General features: G+C 44.8%; 1 protein-coding gene across 1 annotated transcript; it reads right to left on the reverse strand.

Moving 5' to 3' along the window:
- Positions 1-6,794: 6,794 nt before the first annotated feature.
- Positions 6,795-7,739, reverse strand: LOC102380853 (olfactory receptor 5V1-like). Its single transcript, XM_006036062.1, has one exon. It carries the CDS (start codon positions 7,737-7,739, stop codon positions 6,795-6,797), a length of 945 nt encoding a protein of 314 aa, XP_006036124.1.
- Between the last annotated feature and the right edge of the window lie 5,789 nt (positions 7,740-13,528).

The following is a 13,528-nucleotide window of genomic DNA, read 5'->3' on the forward strand; positions in this document are numbered from 1 at the left end:
GGAGATTGCATAATAACTCAAAAGTGTGTTATTCTTCTATATTGTGTGTGGGGGATATGTGTGCACTGGGGCGGGTGGGGGAAAGGTATGTGTGGAGATGAGTGGGGGATGTGGAGTGTCTATGAGGGGGGGTAGGTGTGGGGTGGGAGAAGTGGAAGGCAGCTTTTGCAGCAGAGCTTGCCCAGGCAGTGCAGTCCATGGCTGTCCCTGCAGTGCTCCAAATGGAGATGAGCCCTGGCCTCTCCCAATCAGGGCAGCCAGCATTGCTCTCCCATCTATGCCTACTGGCCCCAGGCACAACCAGCATGCATAGCTTTTTGGGGGGCCTGCTTCTGGTGCAGCTTCAGCCACCAGTGTGCTGCTGGGATCCCCCTACCTCCAGCAGCTCCTCCTATTCCTCCCCTCACCCCTGCTGTGCTACACCAGGCAGTGCAGCCAGACGGTCCCTGCCCTAGTGTACAGGGATCCAGCTCCCAGCCACCTTCCACTCATGGAGCCACCTGCAGGTGGTTGCTCATTACACCAGCTGGTCAGAGTGGGTGGAAAGCAGCTGGGAGCTGAAGCTGGAGCCACATGTACTGGTGCAGGAACTCCCCAGCTGAAGCTTCCCCTCACCTGAACCAGCACAGCAGTGGCAAGAGAAGGAGCATCTGGAGGTGGAGGGAACCTCTGGAGGGTAGGTTATGGGGCAGGCAGGCTGCCTGCAGCAAGCAGCAAGAAGCTAACCTGTCCCTGCTGTGTATGCTTCCTGGGGGCATGGTAGGGGCTAAGGCCAGAGTCAGGGCTGGGAGGCATAGGAGGAAGCATGGCACTGGCTGATCTGTGTGGGGCTTGGCCATGTGTGGAGCACTGTGGGAGCAGCTGAGGATTACATCCAATCAACTGGCAGGTGCCCCCTACAGGCAGATCCAATCAGTTGATGGGCCAAATCTGGCCCATAGGCTGTATTTTGTGCTGACGCCTGCTCTAAAAAAGATGTGGACAGATTAGAAAGAGTCCATCAGAGACCACTAAAAATTATTAGAAGCCTAGAAAATATAATTTATGACGAAAGGCTGAAAGAACTAGGGTTATTTAGTCTTGAGAAGAGTACACTAAGGTGGGTTTTGATAACAGCTTTCAAGAATAAATAAAGAAAGCACAGAGATAACTTTTCTCTGTGTCTGCAGGGGTCAGGACTAGGAGGAAGGCCCAAACTACAGCAAAGCAAATTTAGGTTGGGGATCAGGAAAAACTTTCTAAATAGCTTCTTCTTCATTGTGTCTCCAATCCAACCTTTCTATATAGGCTGTTCCCAATAATCAGCACAGGCCACTGCTTCTAGTGTTGGTGTTGCCAGATATTGTGGTTTGTATTGTGGTGCTTCAGGGCATCTCAGGAGATGATCCATGGCTTGCTTCTCCTGACAAAAACTTTGGTCAGTTGTGTAGAGGCCCCATGATTTTATGAAAAAGTTTTATCTTCAGAGACTCAGTCTCAATCTGTTCAGGCTGTGCCATGTATGCCATTTGTAGATGGAGCTGTAATGGACTCTCCACAGTGGTGAATCCAGGATTTGGTAAAGTGGTGTGCAGAAGCAGCCATCCCTACTGCACCAGTGGGTATGTCCCTGATCCCAACCAGCTTACACAACCACCCTCCCCCACCCCCAAAAAAAACCCACCCAGACACCTATCCCTTGCCCCTCACACACACCCCATCCACACACCCCCAACACACCCCATCCTCCTTCTACAGTGAGTGCTCCAAGCCAATACAATGTCTTGTTACTATTTCTGTGATAAATGCATCCTCTTGTAGAGGGGGGTGTCTCCTAATTAATCAATTATGCAAATCAATCACTTCAACATCACTGCCTCAGTGAAAGGAATTGCAGGTGGCTTATCTCTCATTCAACTATTGGCCTATTGCATGGCTCCAATCTGATGCGAAGGGATAACAAAGAACCAGTTAACCAATTGTAGATTGATAGATTCATATACATTAAGAGCCGGAAAGGACCTTGCAAGATCATAGAGTCCAGCCCCCTGCCATAGGCAGAAAGCCTGCTGGGGTAAAATGATCCCTGCAAGATAAACATCCAAATCCCATTTGAATGAGTCCAGAGTAGGTTCCAGACCCTGGACACTTGGAAAACAAAGCAGTTTTTACTTGTGTCCAGTCTAAATTGGTCTTCCAGAAGTTTGTGGCCATTAGACTTCGTTATCCCTTGGGGAGCACTGGTGAAAAACTGTTCTTGCAGATCCTGGTGCACCCCCCCCCCCTTATGTACTTACAGGTTGTGTCACCAGATCCATGTTCCAGCTTGGCAGGAGACCCTTACCCACAGAACCTGGGTTCTGCCAGCCTAGAAGTATGGGAGTGAAGCTCCTGGCCTGTAGGGAGAAGTGGGGAGTTGCTCCAGAGCTGCTGCAGCAGCTGCTGGGAGGTGCCAGCCCTGGCCTGGCCTGGATAAGGTATGGGGTAGGCAGGCTGCCTGCAGCAAGCAGCATGAAGCCCGCCTGCCCTGCTGTGGAAGCAGGGAGGGAGGGCTCAGCCAATGGGCATCTGTAGAATGACCCATCCAGCAAACTTATACGGTACCTGGGCACCTGTGCACCCACAAAACCCAAACTGAGGGCAAGCAATACAGAGCCAGTAGGGCTGTGCGAAACAGCATTCTTCCGTTTCGACTTGTGTTTTGACGGAACACCATTTCATTTTGAATTTCATTTAGATTCAAAACCACTGTTCCATTTCATTTCATCGAAACAGTTTCACTGTTTCAATGCTCTTTTGATGTTTCACCCACAGGCTATAATGGGGAAGCTTGAAACAGCCTATAATATTGTTATTTCTGGCCTGATTTTGATGACACTTACAGGAATGGTAGCGTCTTCTGAGGGTATGAAGCCTGCCAAGTGTCAGGGAGATAGGTGCAGGGGTTTGGGGGAAACTGTACCTCAAATTCTTGAAAGCAAACTCATGTCACGTGTATGTGTTAAGCCACAGCAGGGTCAAAACTGCAAGCATGCTAGGTCCTGCTGAGGCCACAAAGCCTGCCAAGTTTCAAGGAGATAGGTGCAGGGGTTTGGGGGGAACTTCACCTCAAGCTGTGGACAAGCAAAACTCATGACATGGGTGACACTGTGTGTGTTAAGGTGCAGCAGGGTGAAGCTGCAGGGATGGTAGCCCCTGCTGAAGCCACAAAGCCTGCCAGCTGTCAAGGAGATCGGTGCAGGGGGAGTCTGGGTTCTGGGGCCCTGCACCTCTAGCTGCTGATAGGCAAAACTCGAGACATGGGCGGGTGACACTGTGTGTGTGTTAAGGTGCACCCTCACTCAACTGACACCAAGGCAGAAAGCAGGGCAGTTCAAACAATGCTGCCTTTTATGCAGTTTTTCCATCCCTCTGACAGAGCACTGGGATTGGAAGGGACCTCAGGAAAAGATGACAGTCACTGGCCAGCTACACAGTTAATAATAAGAGCAGTCCTTCCCACCCCCCACCCCGCATTCCTTCCTCCCTCTTCCACCTCCTTCTCCTTACTTTAGTTTCTGTTTCCCTGCAAGCAAGCCCAGCTTGAACTTCGAAACTCAAAATGTTTAGAAAATTTTGAAACATTTAGGCTTGACTTGTTTAATTTCGCGGTTGTTTTGAAGCTCTCTGTTTCATTTTGATTTCACTGTTTTGAGCTCGAAATGAATCGAAACAGCATCGGAACGCAATTGCCGGCAAAATTTCACACAGCCCTAATAGCCAGCCCCTCTGTACAGGTCATGTTATCTCTGAAATGTTGCAAACTTTAACAAGGAGTTTCTCTGTCCTTGCTCTGACGGACCAGCAGCTGCACATGGTAGGGACCCACCAGCCACTGGTGGAGATGCTGCTGCAAGGACACGACCACCATTGGTAGGTAACCTCTGTGGGTGCTGGCACCATCAGTGCCAGAGCCAGAATCACACAGTGCTCCTGGAATGGCTGCTCACCATGTCAGAGGAGCAGCTTGAAGATTCTCGGGCCTGGTACTGCCTGGATCTAGACGGGGAGTGGGAGAGGGACTGGGTGCACCTCACCATTAAGGAAAGGGAGCTCACCTCATAGGAGAAGCACCTCACTGTCCTGGAGAGGCTGGTCGAAACCTAGTGTTGGTAATGGATTTATAACTCAGATGCCTTGTTCCAGACAGACCCAAACCCTTAGACTGATCACTACTTTTCAATTCAATAGTAGGCCATTTTTATAGATGCACAGTGATAGCAGATAAAAATAATCACGGCAAGGCAAACAAAATAACCCACCCCAATTCTATATGTAGCTTGGACCCCTTGCTGCTGTGAAATCCCCTTTTTTATACCCTTTCTCCCCCCTGATGACTGTTCATTTCTAGACATTGTTAATTAGTTTTCCTGTGGTCATCATACTATCCACATTCTGTGCTGTCAGCATCTTTCTTTGTTTTCCAAACCCATCACATGCACGCATCTTAATATGGTCTGTCCACCAGAGCCAGAAATCTCAAGGGCCCTGCATTTGAACATTATGACCTAGCACCAAAGCTGCAGATTCCCTTGTTTCTGTTTGGGTACACAGTTCATGTTATGAAACAGAGTGATGTGTGTCTTTAATTTCCCAGCCTGTGTGTGCTTGTTTGTTCGTTGGCCTCAAATATGGTGTTTTCTGGTTTGGGAGGAAGGAAGGGGGCTCTGTTGTTGGGGAGGGAGAGAAGGGGGGCGGGGGGGGTCTTCTGTTGAGAAGGGAGGAGGGGTTCTTGTTTTGTTGTGGAGGGAAGTAACATTTCAGGGTTTTTGCAAATTATCCATAGTGTGTGAATACTTCAAGTTACACTGTGGACCACCCTCTCAAGAAAACTATTGCAGAGGGTGGAGGAGGCAGTGGTCCACAAGTGCCTCATGTACGTGGTACTCTGGCAGTCACTGCCAGGGTGAGAGCAGGGAGCATCCATAGTACACTGGCCATAGGCTCCGTGGAACACCATCCTCTGCCAGCTTGGGGCTGTCCTCTGGGCAGCAGCAGCTGGAGCCTGAAGCTGCCTCTGGGTGCTGCACAGGGATAGAGCAGGGCAGGACCAGCCCTGGACTAAGCTATTTCTGTCGGTGTTAATTTGCTACCCAAGAGGGTGCACTTGTAGACACGTGCCAGGGTGCAGTTTAATATGCCTGAATTTTCTGGGCAGAAAATTCAGGCACGTTGACCTGCCCTCAATCTACTTAAACTGATATCCATATATCAGGTGCAGGAATAAATAATTTAAGCAAGTAGTGGAGCAAAGCTAGGATTTTCAGAGGTTTATACATGAACTGGAGCAAGGAAAGCCTATGAAATCTATTTTACCAAAAAGAAGGAATGTTGAAGGAAGCAATATTTATTATGGAGGCAGTGGTCATCTCCCTGTATTTAAGGCTGAGTTCCTAGTCCATGTGCCTTTTTAAAATTTTATTCTTTTTAAATAAGAGTCATAAATAAGGACTGTCCTAAGGTGACAATTTCAAATCCAGGTTAAATGTTGCCCCAAATTTATTTACTTATTTTTTATTCTTACACAACTAGGAGGCAGATATAAGGTTCTTATCTAGATCTGGAGTTCCAAGGACTTCAGTATCAGGTGGTTTTCTTAGTCCTGGATCACAACTATTAAGAATGAAAGTCAGGAGAGTGAAATGGAATAACACAGACATTAAAAAGTATGAAAGAGTTAGCAAACACCAACAGATCCTTCACCCTTTCATTCCCTCCTACTTCACACTCTGTATACACAAAAAGCAGGGAGATACTCTCACTTTATGGTCTTTTTTTTTTTTAATAAAGGAAAAACAAATCAAGAAAGAAACAAAGTAATGTTTCCAAGCAAGAACACACCTTGCATTTCTTCACTGAAACAGGCTGTGTGTGAACTGCACACACAATGGAAGCTTCCTGAGTAAGAGGAGAGACTCCTAAAAGTCTGTGCCACTGAATCACACGTTACAAGGGAGCACATTATGTATCCATTCAAGGAATGCTCATATCAGTCATTTGTGCATAACTTGTGTTTTGGAACAGATTTTTCTCTGGCCTCATCAAGGGAGCAGAATATCAAAAAGAGGGCAGGGGGGTCTGTGGAAACAGAATCATGGCACTACTCCAGTCTGTATCATCTATGTCTCCCTATATGTCCAAGGAGCACCAGAACTGGTGTGTACATGTCTGAGCATGATGACAGTGTTTCCTCCTTAGGGAATTAGGCAAGCCCCACTCTCCCCTACACTGCTTCATCCACCATCTCCTACTAATTATAAAGTTACATTTCATAGACTACAAAAACCTACTGGCATCATGAACTGCAGCATGCATGCTATAATAGGTGGACAGGGAAATAGTCAAGCGATTGAAAAATAAAAAATAAAACGTACTGGGATGTCTCCAAAATGATGTGAACCCAACCAGTGCTATTCACTGCCATGTGTAGGGCACATTTGAATTTATTATAATAGCTGGATAATGCTATGTGATGTGAGCATTTCAACAAACATTCCAGTGAAGGGTGGGTTACAAGTACTTCTCTGTGCAGAAGACCTCTCTCAGTTACAATACCTCCTTTAAAGGTGTTGGGTTATAGTGTGTAAGCTGTAGGGGATTTTGCAGTGGTTTTGAGATCTGTAATGGCATTAGTGGGAGTGAGCGGGGTAGGTAACGCATGAATGGCTACAGATAGAAAAACCTATGCACAATTCAATGGATTTAAATGGGATTATACTTATAATTAAATACACATGCAAAAAGCTTTGCCAGACTGGTGCATCAAGCTACAGACATTAACCATGTAATGTAAATATTTTCTGACTGACCATTCTGAGTAGAGCCCGTTTCACTTCTTTATTCCTCAGGCTATAGATCATAGGGTTTAACATCGGAGTCACAACCCCATAGAGCATAGAAACAATCCGATCTTGATTTGGAGAGTAGCTAGAAGATGGCCGTACATAAGTAAAAATTGTGGTGCCATAAAAAAGGCACACGACAGTTAGGTGGGATGCACAGGTGGAGAAGGCTTTATGTCGGCCCTCAGGTGAGCGCATGCGCAAGATGGCAAGGAGGATACAAGTGTATGAGATAAGGGTGATCAGAAAGGCACTGCTGCCAAGGATCCCAGCCACAATAAGAAGCAGCATTTCACTGGTGTACGTAGAAGTGCAGGAGAGGGCCAGCACTGGAGGAATGTCACAGTAATACTGATTGACTTTATTAGATCTGCAGAAGGAAAGCGTGAAGGTAAATGATGTGTGCAGCAGGGAATTGAGAAACCCTGATATCCAGGTTCCAGCTGCCAGTTGAGCACACACCTTCTTACTCATGATGGTTGTATACTTCAGAGGATGGCATATGGCAACATACCGGTCATAGGCCATCACTGACAAAAGGAAGATCTCAGTGCCAACCATGTCAATGAGGAAGTACAGCTGAATCATGCAGCCAGCAAAGGAAATGTTGTTGTTCTCTGTCAGAAGAGCATCCAGTATCTTTGGCACTGTGACAGTGGGACACAAGATATCCAACAAGGACAGGTTGCTGAGGAAGAAGTACATGGGGTTCTGCAGTCGTAAATCTGTTCCTATGGCAACAAGGATGCTGATGTTCCCTGCCAAAGTGGCCAAATAGATGACTGAAAACAGCACAAAGAGGGAATAACGAACCTCTGGGAGGTCAGAAAGTCCCACAAGAATAAATGTAGTTGCTGTTGTAATGTTCAATGCCTCCATCTTGCCTCTGGCATCAGTGTTTGCTCTAGGGGGTCATATGAAATAAAGAAGCAAACATATGCATGTCAAAAAGGTATCTACTCAAAAATCTAGATAACTTTTTTAGCTATCTTCTCAGCCTGGTTAATTCTTAATCAAAATGAAATATTTTTGCAATTCCGTTTCATGTAAAAGAAAAGAAAGAGTAAAAAAATATGATTGAATATAACAAAGACTCAGATATTATTTATTTTCTGTGTCTTTCAAGCAGTAAACAGGGGATTCTTGCATTTTACGATAAAGATATGCAAAGAATGAAAGAATGTTATTTTTGGTTTTTAGACAATGAGAAAATCCCAAACATAACACAGCTCTGCCACCCCTCTTCCCACCCTTCTTTGGCTTTCTTGAAGTCCTAAAGGGATCTAAACTCACTGATTCAAAAAAGATGCCCTTCAGCATCATAAAATTCCACCGTTTATATTCTGGTGAGCTTACTGCCAGAATTACATAGGAATTGTCAGATGGGATGAGACCTGTGATCAGTCAAGTCCAGTCCATCTAGTCAAGACTCCAACACTTGCTAGTGCTATCTGCATTGGAGGAAGTATGAAAAATTATGCAGACAGCTCTAAAATAACCTGTTTCTGGATGGTTCCTGCCCTACACTCACTGCATAGAAATGGATACATGCCTTAAAGCCTGGGTGCTAATCATATTATTTCCAAATATATTTATTTACCTGCATAGTATTTCTTTTTTAGTATGAATGTGGTTTGTTTTAAATCCAAAAAGCACTTTTCTTTGAATTCTAAGCTTGTGACCTCAATGCTATTTTTTATAATGATAAGTTCTGAAGGCAGATCTAGCAGGCTTCAATCCCTCAACTTCTTCATACAAAAGGACCATTTTCAAAATTCCATCTCTTTAAAATTTACAGGGCATAGTCAGAAACTCCAACTTAAATTTTCATCCTGTAGCAAAAGAAAGAAATGAGGGCAGAATTATTCCCAGGGGGTGCATTATTTTTTATGTTTGTGTCTATCAATTTTTTATTATGAAAAACTCATTTGCAATTTCCCAGCAACACACACACAATGAAACCACAGAGTAAAACAGTTTTGTTCACTATTTTTACATCTCAAATTTAAAATACTACTACAATACAGTTTGAGTATCATTGTATTTCATTGAACAAGACATATCAACCAAGAATTTGGGTGGTACAAAACTGAAATACATAATACCCAGTGAGGATTCAGTTTTACTCTCACCTAGTTCAATAGAAGGTTTGCCATCAGTATTTAAAAGAAAACAGTATCACATCCATATAGCATTAGGAATATTAAAATATATAGTAATGAGAGAACTATTGGTATTATTTTTTGATACATAACTAAATCAATGTACACATTTTCCTATTTAATACGAGTAAATGAAAGGGTAAGATTAGTAAGGTTAAGGTAAAAGATAACTAGAAATGCTACATAGTTTATGCTTTTTATTAATAATAGACACATGCAAATATACATAAAATAAACATGCTGAAATTAGTAGGCACATTTTAGTTGAAATTACATTTTTTATTTACTTAAAAATGTACTAGGACTGAAATATCAGTTTATTACTGATGGAATTAAACATGTTAGTTAAATTAAAAAAATGCATTGGTCTTTGCAATACAAACATCTTTAGAAAATATCATAAATACATATGTTAAGGTTTGTTTCCTCTCAGATCAAAAATATGTTTTACTTACAACAAGAGCAGAAGACAGTGTCTTTTTGGATGCCAGAAGGCATCATAAATATCTGCTGATGATGTAATATCTTATATCTGGGGACAAGGACTCATGAGGAAATATATGACTACTAACTTCTTCAGGCAAGTGAGGCTTTAGCTGAATAAGTTTGAAGACTAAGAAAGGTAGAGATAGATTTAAATTACTGGATAATCCAAAATACTCTGTTTCATACCGCTATCACGTCATAAAATTTGTATATCTGTTTACATTTTCCAAAATTTTGGAAACTTAATCTCTCATGAGATGAACAAAACTACTGGTACCCCTGACTTACCCCAGAAACTGCTCTGACTTATTGAAGACCTATGAATTTTAATTCATGCATCTTCTATACAATGCCATATATTTATTTAGAGTATAGGTAACACTCTGAATAGATGGCCACAAATATTATGCTGACTCAATATTCAGTATTCCTAAGTACTGACCAAGACAATTCCCCCACCGTTAGTACAGACAGATGTCCAAAAGGCACCAGACCACCAAAGGTTAGTGCTGACTTAGTTAAGGAGCACTTGGAAGGGCTGGATGGGTACAAGTCAGCTGGCCTGGATGACCTCCATCCATGGGTGCTGAAGGAATTGGCCAGTGTCATAGCTGAGCTGCTGGCATGGATGTTTGAGCACTCATGGTATTCTGGCCAGGTCCCTGAGGACTGAGAAAGAGCCAATGTGGTGCCCATTTTTAAGAAGGGGAGAAGGGATGAGCCAGATAACTTTAGGCCAGGTAGTCTTACTTCTATCCCTGGGAAAGTACTGGAAAAATCATCAAAGAGTGCATTTGTGAAGGCCCAGCAGGAGAAATGATGCTGAAAGGAAACCAGCATGGGTTCGTCATAGGTAGATCCTGCCTGACAAACCTTTTATGACCAGGTCACACACTGCCTTGACACAGGAGCTGAGGCTGATGTCATGTACCTGGATTTTAGGAAGGCCTTCAACAGTTTCATGTCCTATTTTCATAGGGAAGCTAGCAGGCTATGGAGTGGACGCCTACACAGTCAAGTGGGTGGCCAAATGACTTAGGGACCACACCCAGAGAGTGGTGGTGGATGGAGTGTTCTCAGCCTGGAAGGAGGTGGGCAGTGGGGTCCCGCAGGGTTCAGTCCTTAGACAGGTGTTATTTAATATTGTCATCAGCAACTTGGATGAGGGTATGGTGAGCACCCTCTCCAAGTTCACAGATAATACCAAGTTATGGGGCAAAGTTAACACACCAGAGGGCACGGAGCAGATACAGGCTGACCTGGACAGGTTGGATCAATGGGCAGAATGAAATAGGATGCAGTTCAACAAATATAAATGCAAGGTACTCCCCCTAAGAAGGAGGAATCCCCAGAACACCTATAGGTTGGGGGATGACCTCCTCAGCAGCTCAGGGGCTGAGAGAGATCTTGGAGTCATAGCTGACTCCAAGATGAACATGAGCTGGCAATGTAATGAGGCCATCAACAAGGCCAATTGCACCTTGTTGTGTATTTAGCAGATGCATGACCAACAGATCAAGGGAGGTGATGCTTCTCTCTATGTGGCATCGGTCAGGCCGCAGTTGGAGTTCTGTGTCCAGTTTTGGGTGCTGCACTTCAAGAGGGACATAGAGAATCTGGAGAGGGTTCAGAGGAGGGACACTCACATGATTAGTGGTCTCCATGAAATATCCTATGAGGGGAGGTTGAGAGATCTCGATCTCCTCATCTCTCACAAGAGATGTCTGAGGGGAGAACTTGTAGTCACCTATAAGTTTATCAAGGGAGGATAACAAGGAATTGGTGATGCACTATTTACCAGAGCACCTCCGAGAGTAACTAGGAATAATGGCTGCAAACTAGTGGAGAGTAGGTTTAGGTTACACATTACGAAGATTTTTTTTACAGTTAGGGTGGCCAGAATCTGGAATGGGCTTCCAAGAGAGGTGATACTATCTTATAACTTGGAGGTTTTCAAGAGGAAGCTTGATAGACACCTGGCTGGGGTCATCTAACCCCAGTCCTCTTTCCTGCCAGGGGCAGGGGGTCAGACATGATGATCCATTGTGGTTCCTTCCAATTCTACAATCTATGAATCTATGACTCATCTTCTCTGTTTGGGATTTCAGACCTAATAGGATCCCCTGATTCCCTAGAAGCAAATCTGTCCAAAAATTTTTTTTAGGACACAAATCAACTTAGAGTCACAAAATCATACAAAATTAGGATTTGAAGGGACCCTCCTGAGGCCATCTAGTGCAAGCCCCTGCTCAAAGCAGGACCATCCCCAACTAGATCATTCCAGCCAGGGCTTTGTCAATCCAGGCCTTAAAAACCTGTAAGGATGGAAATTCCACCACATCTCGAGGTAGCCTGTTCCATTGCTTCACCACCCTCCTAGTAAGAAAGTTTTTCCTAATATCCAACTTAAACCTCCCTTGCTGCAACTTGAGAACATTGCGTTGTTCTGTCATCTGCCACCACTGAAAACGGTCTAGCTCCATTGTCTTTGGAACCATCCTTCAGGTGGTTGCTGACTTAAAGGCTGCTGTCAATGCCAGACCCCCCCCCCCCCCCCCCCCTCCCTGCTCTCCCTTTGGGTTCACGCCACCCCCAACCTCCCGCCTGCCCCCTGTATGAACCATTTTCATTGCTGTCCACTGGACTCTCTCTAACTTGTTAATATCCTTTCTATAGTAGGAGGCCCAAAAATGGACACAGTACTCCAGATGTGACTTCAACAGTACAGAATAGAGCGGAATAATTACTTCCCTAGATCTCCTGGCAATGCTTCTACTAATGCATCCCAGTATGCTGTTAGCCTTCTTGGCAACAAGAGCACACCTCTAATTCATATCTAGCTTATTGTCCACTGTAACCCCCAGTTCCTTTTATGCAGAGTTGCTGCTTTTCCAGTCAGTCCCCAGGCTGTAGTGGTGCGTGGGATTCTTTTGTCCTAAGTACAGGATTTTGCACTTGTCCTTGTTGAACCACATGAGATTCCTTTTGGTCCAATCCTCCAATTTGTCTAAGACATACTTAATCCTATCCCTACCCTCCAGTGTATCTACTATACCTCCCAGCTTGGTGTTATTCATAAAAATTGTTGAGGATGCAATCCATCACATCTTCCAGATTGTTAATAAAGATATTGAACAAAACTGGCTCTAGGACCAACCCCTGGGGCACTCTACTTGATACTGGCTGCCAACTAGTCATTGAGCCATTGATTATTACCTGTTAACCCCAGCAATCCAGCCAGTTTTCTATCCACCTTACAGTCCATTCATCCAACCCATACTTCCTTAGCTTGCCTGTGAGTATGTTATGGGAAACCATATCAAAAGCTTGCTAAAATCAAGGTTTAGATATACAACATTCATTTGTCTCCTGCATCCATGGAGCCACTCATCTCATCATAGAAGACAATCATATTGGTCAGGCATGACTTGCCCCTGGTGAATCCATGCTGACTGTCCCTAATCACCTCCTTGACCTCCAAGTTCTTAGAAATGGATTCCTTGAGGACCTGATACAGGATTTTTCCAGAGACTGAGGTGAGACTGACTAGTCTGTAGCTCCCTGGATCCTCCTTACTCTTTTTAAAGATGGGCACCATATTTTCCCTTCTCCGATCATCTGGGACCTCCCCTGATCACCACAAGTTTTCAAATATAAGGGTCAGAGGTTCTGAAATCGAATCAGCCAACTCCCTCATCACCCTCAGGTGCATCCCATCTGGCCCCATGGACGCGTATATGTCCAGCACCTTGGATGTATTGCAACTGGCCCCGTGGAGTAGTACACATAGGGAGCATCCAGACAAGCCCTCCTGCCCTTCTGCTGTCCTGTGCTCTGCCAGGAGGCCCGGGAGCCCCCCCCCAAACCTACTTCTAAGGTAGGCAGAGGCTTTTTTTTCCATTTTTTCAGGGGGGTTTTCTGTATTTTTTTAAAGTGATGGTGCCTGGGGTTGTGGGGGCAGCCATGGGGGCCTGGGGGTGCACATTGGTGGGTAAGGCTGGGTGGGGCAGCCATTGGGGG

Source organism: Alligator sinensis, unplaced genomic scaffold (assembly GCF_000455745.1).
Source record: "Alligator sinensis unplaced genomic scaffold, ASM45574v1 scaffold287_1, whole genome shotgun sequence".
NCBI classification, from domain to species: Eukaryota; Metazoa; Chordata; order Crocodylia; family Alligatoridae; genus Alligator; species Alligator sinensis.

Bases quoted from the DNA above. Each gene is read 5' to 3' on its own strand.
- LOC102380853 (XM_006036062.1), bottom strand. From the start codon at position 7,739: ATGGAGGCATTGAACATTACAACAGCAACTACATTTATTCTTGTGGGA.